This window comes from Opisthocomus hoazin, chromosome 8 (assembly GCF_030867145.1).
Source record: "Opisthocomus hoazin isolate bOpiHoa1 chromosome 8, bOpiHoa1.hap1, whole genome shotgun sequence".
NCBI lineage: Eukaryota > Metazoa > Chordata > Aves > Opisthocomiformes > Opisthocomidae > Opisthocomus > Opisthocomus hoazin.
Window position 1 is genome coordinate 57452006 of NC_134421.1, and position 14519 is coordinate 57466524.

Below are 14519 nucleotides of genomic sequence, written 5' to 3' on the forward strand. Positions count from 1 at the left end.
GCAATTCACTGTGGCAGCTACCATAAGTTAAGCCTAGATAGTGAAAAGTTAGTGAACTTTTGTTTTAGTAGCAGTAAACAAAATAGGGCCAACCTCTTGTCCCAATCGACAGGGTAGTGTTTGTGTGCTCAAGTACACAGTCAAACTAGGCAACCAACCTGCTCACCCCATCAAGAACTAAAAACATGTCCAGAGCAAGCAGAGAGTGAGTATCCCTCCCCCATGGTGCTGACGCTGTCCTTGGACAGCCCTGGTAGGAGCTGGGCAGCAGCTGTTTCTCTATTGAGTTACTGGAGTTCCCCCACCTGCCTTGTACTTCTGTGCTCCTTTGTGGGTCTGGAGATGGGACTTCGATGGGCTGATGGCTCTTCTGGGATGGCTCTGGAAGTGGCACGGACAAGGTATTATTTGGGATCCCCCAGCTGCCATTGTGCCTCTCTTCTCCTTTGTTTGCAGACAAGCTTTTTACGCATGTAACCTAACACACCTCTTCTATTGTACCTCTTGTACTTGTCCTCAAGGCTATTTCCTGGACAGGTTTTTAGAAGTTTAATATCCAGAATGAGATTAAGAGGAGAATCACAAAACAGTCGTCTAACAACCATAATATTGGCTGAAGTTCACCATTTTCTATGATTGTATTAGAAATCTGATAATCTCATCAGCTGATTCTTCATTGTTTGTTTGTGCAAGGTTTCTTTTTTGCATGAGCTAGACTACAATTAGCAATCTCCTACTGTTCCACTGTAGCCATAATCTATTAAACAGTAACTTAACACTTATAATACTGATGTAGTCAATTTTACACTTTGGGGGGGCTGGTTTGGTTTTTTTGTTTGTTTGGTGTTTTTTTTACTTTTATTTAGTGTAAATTTTTATACAATATTTATTTTATTCCACACAATTTGTGATTAGCTACTGAAATTGAAGGACATCTTAAAAGTTAAGGTTCATATGCAAACTTTCATGACAACAGAAAGTGATGCAGTTTTAAAGTACCTTTTTCTGGGTAGTTTTTCAAGTTATTTAAGGAAATGATACAGTGAAGTAGTATTACTTCTAACATACACTATGTTATTATGTGCATAGGTGTGTTTTTAAATTTAAATAGTGTATTTGTAAGAGTTTTCTTGAAGTATGCTACAGATGCTGAAACCGTCCTCACCTTCAGAGTTGAAGAATTTATTTACCCTTAAAATTAAGTAGTTCCCAGTGTGCACAGTCCCACCAATACAAAGAAGGGAAATAATAAGGAACTTGTAGTGAACTTGTAATAAGGAGCACGTAGAACTCTTTATGGATAGGACAATTAAGCTCTTGATTTAAAAATAAATAGTGTAAAAAGTACTAGTGGTCCTTCGGGAGGGAGGATGAGGAGGGCTGGATAAGTTGCAGGGGGGCTGGGGGAGTTACTCGGGACTTGTCACAAAGACTGAGTCTGTAAATATAATGATCAGGTGACTGAACTATATATGAAACCCCTAAAAATTCAACAAAAACGCATTTATTACCGACCTCAATTCTGAGTATTAAAGGGAATAAGAGTCATATTGGTAAAGAAAGTTGCAGCAGTAATGATCACAGCATTCAGAGAATCCAGCAAGAGAACTAACAGCTTACATTTGTTAGAAATCAATTTGAATCATCCGCAGCTGGCTGTAAATTAGGGAAACTAAATCAAAGGCTTATTTTGATAAAACACTAAGTGAAAATGTTTTGCAAAGACTTTCAAGTTTTCCATGTCACTCTATTTTTCAGCATGACTGTATGATAAATGAGTCCTACTGAACAGCTGAAATCTGCCTTTGTACAAAACCCAAATGATTGGAAATAAGACCTTTACAGACAGAACTTAGTCAAGGCTAATGGACTGGAAGGGCATAATTACTGGAATGCCTCCCCATAACACAGTGCCAGCCAACACCTGACATTTACGATTCAAAAGGACTTGTTTCAGGTATGCTTAAGTCTCAGAAATTCAAGTAGATTAAATTCCATTAAAATATTTTCTAAACTTTAAATTTAATTAAAGAATGTCTACCACAGATTTTGTAATGGAAATATTTCTTTTACTATGTAAATTCTCTTTTGGTTTATCAATTTAAATGCTCTGTTCTGAACTGTTATCCCAAAAAAGTCCTAGAGACAACCTGAAATTACTTTTGGTATGGAAATACGAAACTTCAGACACTTTTCCAAGCTTACACCTGCACTGGAATTGCAAAAATCTAAGAACTGAATTGGATTCAAGTATTGAGAAGAGTTTTTAGCATGACAGCTCAACTCTTCAAAGTTCTTGAAAGATAAAATGCTAGCTATTATATGTGTATCTCCTTGAAACTGGCCACCGTTTTCACCAAGATAAAAAGTAGGGCCACCTCCACAGAACATCACCACACTATTCGATACAAACTAGAGAAATGCTTTTTAAAAATCATTTTATCAATGACGTTAAGTTCTTTACATAAACAAGAAAAAAGTCTCTAATAAAATCTAGGGAAGAAGGCTACCACTGGTATATTCTGGACACTGGTAACAAAATACTGACTTCTGAGATTTGTCACAGGACTTCAAAGCTGCTACATAGACTAATGTTTAAGTTTGAAGTTGACGGGTACAGGACACAAGATACATACATGAAAAGATAAGAAGTGTATGAACCATATAAGCCACTAAAGGTAGATATAAAAGGGTCACCCGAGTAACAGAAATGGTTAATTACATCAAATATATACATAGAAGAAAAAATACGGCTAGGGATGTACTTCTGACGAATTTTACATCAGATTAATAATACATCGTTAACCCGATTAGGGAGTTATCTTGTATATGCAATTATACTAAAATAGTATCCAAGTACATTCTGAATTTTTCAAATTGTTGTAGTTCATCCAGACCTGGTTCTTTTTATTCGAATATAAAGTCAGAATATGTGCCCTGTGTAGTGTTTTCATCAAAGTCTGGCCCAGAATAGTATTAGGTTTGCTAAGCCTGAAAAGTTCATTTGCCCTTATAAGGAAATCGGTGACAAAGAAAAGTAAATGAAGTAACCCTGGTATATTACTCATAATGAACCCACTAAAATGGGACAAGAACACTCCATCAGACAGAGTAATCAAACTCATGATCATTCAGTGCAGTGCAACTACTACTAAAAGAAAAACAAAAAACCCCACAAATATTCCAAATCAAAAGACACTACCACCACATGAAATGTCCAGCTATACCTTTAAATGGTTGCTTGTAGTGTCACGTAGTATATATATTTAGATAAAAATCGTAAAACATTTTCAATTACTCAAACATTACTTAGGAACAGAAAATGAAGATTGTTCATATAATTAATCTCTAAATATCTGTACATCCTTACGAACAATGGTTTATAAACATCAAAATACTCTCAGTGGGAGAAAAACTGACTGATCAGAAAGTTTTTGATAAAATTAGTAGGATAAATAGGAAATATTTGATCTTCTGGATTGCCTTATTGTTTAGGAATTGTATTATTGGGAACAATAGAAACACAAGGAGGAATGTTCGGATTTGAAACAGGGTTTTCTTCCTTGATGCTTGAACAAAAGGTAATAAAGATATATGTGTTAACTTGAAAACTAGAAATAAAAACATTTTTAAGATTAGCATACTCAAACTATTTCTAATACAAGATGTAATGAAGTTGAAAAAATTTTTGCATGAGGCAATTCCTTTGTTAACTGTCCAAATTGAAATTTAAATTACCATAGTCTATAAAGAAGGACTTCTATTATACCTAACAATTTCTTCTCTCTTAGAAGCCATGTCTGTCAATCTGTATATCAAGATACCTCACAGCAAAAAAGCCCACAACTCTCACCTTATGAAGCAGTATGTATTCATCCAATATTCAAGAATGACATACTTACACAATTGATTTTTCCAGTCTGCTCCCCTGTGATCCAACTATTTCTCCCAGTGTACAAAACATTTGTCCCAAAAAATCCTGAAAAGCAGTAACATAAAAAACTCAGAATTCATATTTCACATTGAAACAAATTTGGTTTCCCATTTATCTGGGCTTTTCACCATTGTAGAACATATTCTCCTGAACATTGCATCTTAATAATTATGCAATAATGAATCACAAAACAGACTCACTATTACACATTTTCCATAACACTGGGTTACATTGACAGAAGTAATTCTAATGCATTCCATTTACTGTTTTCATATTGCCTTTTTCATCAACAAAAATGAAACTGAGATGGAAAAAATTTAAAAGCAATAGAAACATCACTGTTTCTTTACCTTCTTTAACTGGAGGATTTTAATAAATCTGTTTTATGAAGATTCTACACTGATTCTATTAATTTCTTAGAAGTTAATTATGTTGGCAGAAATTCAAGCCTGTGCAGCATCTGTATGAGCATCCTGGATTGACAATTAAACACAAGCATTGGTTTATGGACAAACTTCATTTTTGTGTTTTATAATTTAACTATATCACTAAAAATCAGCTCATTTTCATATTATATCTCCCTGTAACATAAGTAAATATGAATGGATTTTCAAACTGTTGTATGTATATTGAGAAAAATATTATGCTGCAGTGCAGCTCCTTATCTTGCAAGTGGAAAGAGCTTGCTAGCTGTTTCTCCCAGCATTACTGGCAGTAGTGGCAACAGCAGCTTGTGAGATTTGTTCACAAACAGTAACGAGAATCCAGACACTGTAATTCCTATACAGCCAGCCATAACTTTATGAGACTGCATACAGTAGGGAATATCTATGCAAGTAGTTCTGACTCTTCTCTCAGCTCAGGCCACTCATTCCCATCTCTGAGCTGTGTTAGTTATGGGTCCATACAGTGACCTGGATCTGAGAACTTAATCCCACTGAAAAGGAAAATAACCCTGCAAAAAATAAATTTTTGAACCATGTCTTTTAACTGATCTCACACTGAAACACTGTTTCCACAAAGATTAAGTCTTTTAAAATTGCTAAAATTCATCTGAAAATACTCAGCTCCTCATTAATTTTTAAAAACTTCAGGCATGATATATTCCAAAATAACACCATCTTCTACACTGAAACTATGTATTCCACAATTTTCATTTTTTTTTTGTGTGTGCAGTTTGTATGATTAATTCCTATTAGTTCCACAGTCTGTTATTAACAGCAATTGTTCATTACTCTGTTGGTTTTTTCTTAAATCAGGAAGTCACCATGAACATGAAAGTCTAATTTCAAGTAGCCAGTTTCGTAAACGTTATTACAGACAGAGAGAATGGCAGCACTGTCTAGTCTGGTTACTTCATACATCCACTACAAAACTTGCTTGAGTTGCTTCTCATTTTGCCAAAACTGTGTCACTGACATTGAAATTCTCCAGGATGATTCTTTGATCCCCCAAACTGTTCAACTATTAAATGACACTGCCCAGTATTTCCAAAGGAATGGGTCAACAGCTATTTTTAGGAACAGGGAAGATCTTATTCCACGAGGTGACTACAATACATGAGCCATCTAGCTATGCAAATACTACTGGCCTGACATTTTTCAGAAACACTAAGCTCCTGGCACATGGATATGAGCAAAGCTCTGCTCACTTCCTACATACTCACTGCCCAGATTCTTAAGAGCTACAGGAAAGGGACACAGAAAGCTGGCAGCAAAAGGAACAATCCAGACCAACCTTGAGCACTTGGGAAATGATGGAAATTAATTGCTGTGGTTAAGAAACACATTTCCAGCTACCACCTTTCACAGGGTTCTCAGAGCTGTCATCGTCTTCGCATGCATAATACTATATGGCATAGGTCGGACGTCTTCAGCACAGATACCAAGTCTACACCAACTTGTACAGTTTTCCTCTTAAAGACAGCGGAGGGAAATAGATATTTCTGATATTAATGCCTAAAGAATAAAGCTTCCCTCCACAATTGAAGATTCCAGGAAATTGGCACTGTTTAGAAAATGGGACCTAATGTGTCTGAATATGCTTAGCCTGTACTAATTAGAAAGTAACAGGCGCATAAGTAATTCAGGATCTACTTGAATAGTTTTCAGAACATTGGTTTGTTTCCTCATTGTTTTGCCCTTTTTTTCTATGGGTTCAGCAAGATACTCAAACCTTCAGTTCCTGTTCCAGTAATCAAACAATGAAATCTAGACTATATATTTGCATATATCTTTCTTTGCATTTCTACAGTGACTAACTTACTTTGTGTCTTGTCTTTTTTCTTAAAACTTTATTATGAGGTTTTTGTACAAAGAAGTATGTTTTGGGGAAAAAAGAAAATAATTCAGATAAACTAGTTACTACAGAAGTGCAAACAATCTTGGGCAGAAGCCCAGGATGAGGCTTTACCCTTGTTGAGGACAGCATAGGGAAGACTTCTATCTTCTGCATCCTCCTAGCTAGCACTGCAGTTATTCAGACCACCTGTCCATGATGACAGGGATGGAGTTTGACAGAGGCTTTAAATCTTTACAGTGAGGATCTAACTTGAGATCAATGGCTAAAAGTATTATCTTTCCACTGTGAAGCACATACACACAACATTCCTTCCCTTATTCTCTTTTTCTTTGCTCCAGATTCTTAAAGCTTCTCTTATCAAAGCACTCCTGTATTTATTTGAAAAAAATGCACTCCGAAGCCTCTGAATTCTACTCTCGCATCTCTCAATTTTAAAGTTACTATTTAATCTCTTCCACTTCAAGATGACATGAGCACAAAAGATTGCAACTAATATTAATTGGGACACAACCAAAACACGTTTACAATTTTTAGAACCTACAGAAGTATCACCAAAAGGCATCACATCATATACCCGAAAAGGTATACAGGTATGCTTAGATATGCTCTTTACAGAAGGAACGTCCCACCGAAATTATACTCACGGGCATTATATATGTTATTAAGAACAGCACAATCACTGTAATTGTCTCAATGCATCTGGTATTACAGTCAAAAGAAACTAAACACATTTAGGAAAGCGTAAGCATTTCAGCACAAGAAAGCATAACAGCAAAGAAAAACTTACATGTTTTGATAGATTAGGACTCTTTGAGTCAACATCGTAGCTTAAAAAGAAAAAAAAAAAAGGAAAGTTATATCAGAGTTGCCAGATGACAGATCTGAAGACAATGTCAAAAATCAAACAATTCTTTCAATGTGTGAATTTTACACAAACAGATACATGAATGGAAGTCTCACCAGCAAGGAAAACATATTGAATGATCACAGATTACAGGATTACAGTTCACTAGTTATTTGAAATGAAACAGTTTTCATGAGTTTAACACGAGTTTAACATGAGTTAACATGAGTTTAAAGAAAAAAAAAAAAGTAATTGCATACTGTCTGGTGTAATTTGACCTGAGGGTTAGCTACACAACTAAAACAAAGAACTAATTCATTGGCAAAATCAGTAACAAATCATCAAATATGAACAGAAAGGGGCCTGAGACACTAGTGGCTGTACAGGTTAGGAGGGGGCTCATACTCATTTATCAGAACACCAAAAATCAGAGGCATGCTTGCTGCTTTCTTTTGGTTGCAAAAAAAAGTAAATCGTATGAGGAGTTTCTCTGAAAAACAACACTTTGGCCAACCATAGTACACAATTTTACTGAGGAATTTCAGAAAGGCAGCTTTCTAAAGCTGCTTCTTTCCTGATCTAAATTGGAGTTTTAATCCTTGAATAGTTACACGAGATCCACATTTTTAACCCCGAGTTCTACCATTTTTCATTTCTCATCTGTCATTGTTACAGGGCTGTACAGTAAATTCACAGACTACGGCTATATGGTCATTTGCAGGCAAAGATTAGAAACAATTACTCACCTATGAGTTCAGAACAGACTTGTGTCCAGATAATCCACAATGGCAGTAAATAGCACTTATCTAGAAGTTCTTTACAGACTTTCCTTTCTTTGTCTAGACTGAGCCTGGCTTTCTCTTTCTTGGCACATTTCTTTCACTCTTCTATTGCACTGCCTCCCCCCCACAACATACATGCATCCTACGAGAAGCAACAGGCAACTAAATCGAGATTCCTGCACAGTCCCAACTGTGTCTTTATTCTGCTGATGCTTTACCTACACTTGGAGGACAATCTTTTATTTCACAAAGCAACTAGTTGTTACTTAAAGTTACTTTAAATAGTAGACAACACTTATATTCAGTAGATTTAATGACATTAAACCCAACTTCTAAAATAAAAAATAAAGTCTGCACCAGGCTTCCATGGTGAAGATGAAAGAATTTGTATCTAGCCATCTAGACGCACCCTGTAATCTATCTCAGCATTGAGTATTTCCTTTCAATCCTTGAAAGAGTTGAAGTCTGGATGGAAACAGCTAGCTACTGTCTGTGTATTGAACACAATGGAACTTGATTCTTCACTCACCCCCCCAACACTTCTTGTGACCTTAAGGAAGCACTCTGACATGCTATAAAAAGACATTTACAGCTAAAGAAAAATATTTTTGTTTCCACGATATAGGAAACGCTGTCATTCAAGAGTATTTCAGTACACCCTGCTGGCAACTTAAAACAAAATCAGCAAAAGCACATGTAACTTTATTAACTTTGCTAACACACATTTATCAGCCAGAGGAGCACCTCTCCTACGAGGAACAGCTGAGAGAGTTGGGGTTGTTAAGCCTGGAGAAGGCTGCAGGGAGACCTTATAGCAGCCTTCCAGTATTTAAAGGGGGCTTATAAGAAAGATGGGGACAAACTTCTTAGCAAGGCCTGCTGTGACAGGACAAGGAGTAATGGCTTTAAACTAAGGGAGGCTAGATTTAGACTAGATGTAAGAAATTTCTTACAATGAGGGTGGTGAAACACTGGCACAGGTTGCCCAGAGAGGTAGTGGAGGCCCCATCCCTGGAAACATTCAAGGTCAGGTGGGACAGGGGCTCTGAGCAACCTGATCTAGTTGAAGATGTCCCTGCTCACTGCAGGGGGGTTGGACTGGATAACTTCTAAAGGTCCCTTCCAACCCAAAGCATGCTATGATTCTATGATCATACTTATTCTTTCACTGCTATGGGAAAAATCATGACTAATGTGATCGCTGCCCTGTTTATTTTACACCCTGCTTAATGTACAGATTGATTTGCATTCCAGAAACTGAGGGGGGCAATCAGAAGACTGTCAGAGTCACTTTGAAGCAATTACTTGGATAAGTAAATACCACATCAAGACTAAAGCCTAGAAGATTTAAAAATGGCTTTACCATGAACTTGGTAGAAGATTTTAGGCAAATCATGAAGTCTTTCTTCACCTGTTTTGCTGTCTACCAGACAGAAATGCAATAAATGCAGTTTCTATATCAAGGCAAACCTGCAATGTAACTTTAAATTGGGAAGTGATAACACTACAATTTATAGTACATACACTACTATAATCAACACCCGAGTAGGATTTGTCTCTGTTCCATAAAGCATATCAGAAGACCTCAATCTTTAGGATTAGAAAGTATAGGAAGGCAGACTACACTGTATCTTCCTTTACATATTTATTCTCTAAGTAACTTAACAGATAATTCTCCTAAATGTCTCTCAAGAACAAATAAACTAAAAGAATTACACATTAAGGCAGAGGCAGAAATCTTAGGAACACAGAAGAAGAACTGACAAAACTCAAGCTACAGTACATCTTGCAAAGGAAACAAAGAAATAGGAAAAATGTTCTTCAACTAAAAAGGACATGTAAAGAAAAATTGTGGCCACTATGCACACTATACTGCAAAACCGAGTGAATGGCTTTCCCTTAATGACCTATGAGGGTTGTTCAAGTGCTCTTTCATAGGGCAAGGTTAGGAAGAATTGCTAAAAAAAAAAAGAGGATGAGAATTAAAAAAACAAGACCAGCTTGATTATCGCAAAGATTGAAATAATGAGAGTGGGGTGAAATGTAACGGATGACATGCAAGGTGACCTGGTGACTGCTCTAGGTGACCCTGCTTCAGCAGGGGGGCTGGACTAGACCCACAGAGGTCCCTTCCAACCCCTAACATTCTGTGATTCTGTGACGGGACTCTCAACTCTGTTTTCAAAAGAAAAAAGTGAAAATCAAACCAATTCCACCAGTGGAATGAAATGAATACATCTGGAATAACATCAAAAGCCATACTTCTAGAACAACTGCTTTCATTTTAAAATCTTAAAATTCCATATACTTAGATGCATATTGGCATTTATTTTAGTAAAGAAAATTTTGGCTCTGTACTACTTGTACAATATTTTATTTCTGGACAGTATGTCCATACCTGTTTCATTAGCTATGCTGCAAGAATATTTTAACACTTTGACATCCTTAGCTTGCTACTTTTTAGAAGTAATAATTGTATGACTGTACTTGGACTAGTTAACACCTGCTAATTTCTTAAAACTCAGTCATTATTATGTTACGTATTTAATTCTGAGGAAACAATGCCAAATCAATCATGTTCGTTAATGTATACCTTGTCAAAAGAAACTCTGTCTTTTTAAGTTAATTTTATGCTGGACAAAATTTAATGTTCACAGAGGCTGCAATATCAGAGTCAAAGATTGTTAACTTACAAATCAAATCGAAGATTCTCTCTTTCTTCAAAGAAGTAGTCCATTATAAATTTTCTTACAAAATCTGGATTTAAAGTATTATCAATTACTTCTGTTCTTCCAAACTGTAAAAGAAAAGTGTAAGTTTAAGCCATGTGCTATAAAGAAGAATAATAAAATAGACTGCCAACAGCAGCAATGTGTGAGATATGCGAAAGCCTGTAAAAAAATCTCTTAAACAGATGCTATGAAAGAACATGACTGTGTTCACATGAATAGATTAGTTATATGTGGATGAAGACAGAAGGGCAGAAGACCTCATATTTCAATATAGAGCGTGGTGCATGCTCTGTATCGTATGACCTAAACTTTATAAACATCAGCTCCCAAAGCTGATCAGAATCCACAAAAATTTGGGGAAGAAATTCTGCAAAATAAAAATCCACTGTTTCCTTAAAAAAAATGACAACAGCAAGCAAAAGCTTACATATATTGCTTAGTTCAGATAGTTTTAAATATTAGGAAACATAGTCCTTCCATTAGAAATGTACCATTTTTGCATTATGCAGTTCCTATGTCACTTCAGCTCAGCTCTCTCCATCTCTCCTCTCTGAGCTTTCCGCAAAATATCTTTGCTTTCTTGGTGTTTATACAGGAAGAGCCTCAGCTCTCACCAAGCTGAAAAAATCTTGATTTAAAAAAAGTTTTGATTGACTTCCATCCATATATGTCACAAATATAAATGACTGATCATAAAATATCAATGCCACAATTCTGTTCTTGTTTTAGCTGTTCTTTCAAGATACTCAGAACACAAACCAAAAAAGCATGAGTTCTTATTGAAACAAGCATTTCACTTTGTCCTACACATTGAACGTACCAAGACATATTTGAATATGGCCTACTGAAAAGCTTTTTGACAGTCTGTTGAAAGGTCTTCATTAAGGAGTCCTCAAAACTGCAACTGGGGACTAGAGACTCCCGAATGACTCAAAGACTGCCAACCTCTTCATTGACAGGACTTCATTAAATTGATAAACATGGATAAAGCAAGAATAAACCTTCTTGTAACTGAAGGTTTTTGAGAACCATTTCCTAAAGATGTTTCCACATCTAACCACTATAACCTGCCCAGAGCCCCTAAGCCTCCAACAGGAGTCTCCCTAACCCGGCCCCTGCATACTTCTACGTGATACAAAAGGACAGAGCATACTCCACTGTCTCTTCCTCTCAAAATTAAGCAATTTCTTTTCACTGCTTGATTCTTATTAAAATAAAATGATAAAGAACTCCAGCTACATTATTTGTGTGCTTTAAAGAAACTCCCATCACTGTCAGCAACTCTTTTTTTCTCCTTTGAGTGACTGTGCATGCATGCATTTGAGCTGCAGGAGACTGACTCCAAGCACCATTCATTCCACAGGTCATCTGGAGAAGTGGGCCTGCATCTAAGAGGACGAATGCTTTGCAAAAAGCAACTATACACCCATAGGTCTCAGGTACAGCAAAATGTTCCACAAAAGTCAACATATCTTCAAGACACAGCTCTATAAAGTCTCAGGAAAAGGAACAATCCTCAGAAGTGACACAGTGGTGATTCGCATCTTTACAGAGTGTGCTTGAATCCTGTTAGGTACCTTCACTTTGGCTATGCTGTGAGATGTTCAATTGGGACAGTCTTATTCAGAAATCTCCATATTCCAGCACTTCCTATAAAAGACAGAGAAGCAAATCTATCTTCCCACTGAACAATATAATCTCAAAATAAAAAGGCAAAGAATATTTAACACATAGTGTCAATCAGCATGCCCCTTTGCCAAGACTTCACATCATTTCTTAAAACCCAGGTGCAAAGATTCCCTGGTCTCATTGCAACTTTGATACTCCCTGCAAGAAGGCTTCTGAATGTGTCCTAAGGCACAAATTGTTTAGAAAGCAAGATTACTCATTAGCAATCATTGCATTTCTTCAACTCTCCTAAGCCAAAGCATTAGCTATGAAGGCGGTAAGCATTACGCAGACATGGACAGGAGAAACCTCCAGAAGCACTCCAGAGCGATGAAGATACTGGATATTCAAAATAAAAATCCCTGAGTCTCTTAAGAGAGGACTAGCACAGGATGCATGTGATCCTGGAAACAGATCAGAATGTGAACAAATAATTTGATCGTTTCCGACAAAAAACAGTCTCTTGAGAAATGATTCAAGGTATTCTCTGAAACACTGGGATAAGGTTGACAGGCAGAGTGCTCTGAAAAACACTATCTTGAACCAACACTGGTGACTACTATGGCCAAGTATTAATCAATGAGAAAGAACAGCAGTAGTAGAAAGTTGGCATTTCTATGCGAATAAGTATGGCTAGAATAGAAAGTATAAGTTCCCTAAGTGTAGAAACTTGCCTGGGCTAAAGGGCCTTTCTGTCCCCTCTGAATAGTAGCATTCAAGTTTTATGTACATTCAAAGCCTCCAATCAGTTTCCAGGTCAAATAAATCTCAATGTTTATTAATGAAATCTTCCCCTGTCAGCTGCATGCTTTATAAGACTTAACAATACTGGAGCCAGGAAAAACTGAAAACTGGAATGGCTGATAAAATGAAATATGCAGCAATATCTAAGCATTTAGCACTGTTTGAAGGTATGTGCTGAAAATGAGAAGCCAATCCCTGACACATGCCAGTAAACAGCAGTTTATCAAACCAGGAATGAGAAAGGAAAACAATGAGGTCATAAGGACCATCCATTTTGCAGTTCTGAACAGGAATACATCTCATCTATGTATTTTTTTTCCTTGCAAGTGTCCTGCTTCTTCCACTTGCACTCTTACAGTCAACTGCCCAAATTCTCTCAAAGACTAGAATCAGCTGCACAAAGAGGAAATTTACCCTTAATACTGAAATCTGATAAATGCTGACCTACTCTAGACCTTCAAAAAGAAGATCCAAGCACGACTGCATTGTAACCAGCAAAGCTACCAGAGGCACAGCAGGTAAGCAAAGAACACTTGTTAAGTTCTGGCAGTCTCTCATGCTATGTCCAACAGAATCAGACACATATACAAAGACATTCATGAAAGTATGTCCCAGCCTGTGCAGATTCAAGTAGCAAATCGTCCTGGGGGACTCCTTAGCCATCAGGCAGGAAAAGAAAGGTTACTGAAGTTCTTTAAATCCTCAGATTAAGACAAGCTTGAAGAAGAGTAAAAGGATCTTCAATCATGCAGGGTCTACTCTTCTATATATGTGGAAGACACAGAGGAACAAAGAACACAGGGAGTTATACCCTAAGAAAGTTCACTTTCTGCTGCCAAAGTCATCATCTAAATTGAAAGGCACAAGCCCAAAACAACTAAGTGAGCTCAGAGGATAACTTGTCCAAAGAGTCCTTTTATGGGCACTAATACCATTCTTGACAAACCTCTGGCTTGACACCTTGATAAACAGACCATTTTCTTGATCCTTCTTGAAATAGTAAAAGCAGTTTGCACAACAGGAGGATAAACTTGACTTCACAAAAGCCATTCAGAGGAAAAGAAAATTAATGGCTAAGAAAAACAGACAAGAATCATAGAATACCTGAGGTGGGAAGACAACTCAGGAGATAGTCCAGTTCCACCTTCCTGCTCAAAGAAAGCTTAGCTCAAGTAGGTTGTCCAGTCTCAGGTTTTGAGTACGTCCAAGGATAGAGACTCCATAACCTCTTTGGGCAACCTGTTCCAGTATACGATCACCTTCACAGTAAAATGTTTTTTTTCTTCTGTTTAAACAGAATTTTCTGTATTTCAGTTTGTAGCCATTGACTCTTGTCCTTCCACTGGATACAGCTGAGAATAGTCCGTCTCTGCCGCCTTTAGTGCCTCACATCAGGTATTTATAAACACAGACAAAAAGTAAGCCTTCCCTTCCTTCCTCCTCTGAGCTGAACAATCCCAGCTCTCTCCGCCTCTCCTCATATGAGAGCTGCTGCAGTCCCTTCAGCATCTTTG

At 37.0% G+C, this 14519-nt stretch overlaps 1 protein-coding gene across 9 annotated transcripts in view; it reads right to left on the minus strand.

The window, feature by feature from the left end:
* Nucleotides 1–14519, minus strand: part of CPNE8 (copine 8) — a 172366-nt gene that overhangs the window by 128426 nt on the left and 29421 nt on the right. For 7 of the 9 annotated variants that reach the window (XR_012764737.1, XM_075428246.1, XM_075428245.1 and 4 more), the window contains exons 4-6: nucleotides 10555–10658; nucleotides 7023–7062; nucleotides 3903–3979 (exon numbers count right to left, since the gene is read on the minus strand). Coding sequence is in view for 8 of the 9 variants with exons in the window: in XM_075428246.1 (XP_075284361.1) it covers nucleotides 3903–3979; nucleotides 7023–7062; nucleotides 10555–10658 (221 nt within the window). In the remaining variant the exon portion in view is untranslated. Of the gene's footprint in view, nucleotides 1–3902; nucleotides 3980–7022; nucleotides 7063–10554; nucleotides 10659–12170; nucleotides 12244–14519 lie in introns of all 9 variants that reach the window. The other 2 variants (XM_075428250.1, XM_075428251.1) reach the window with 2 other exon arrangements.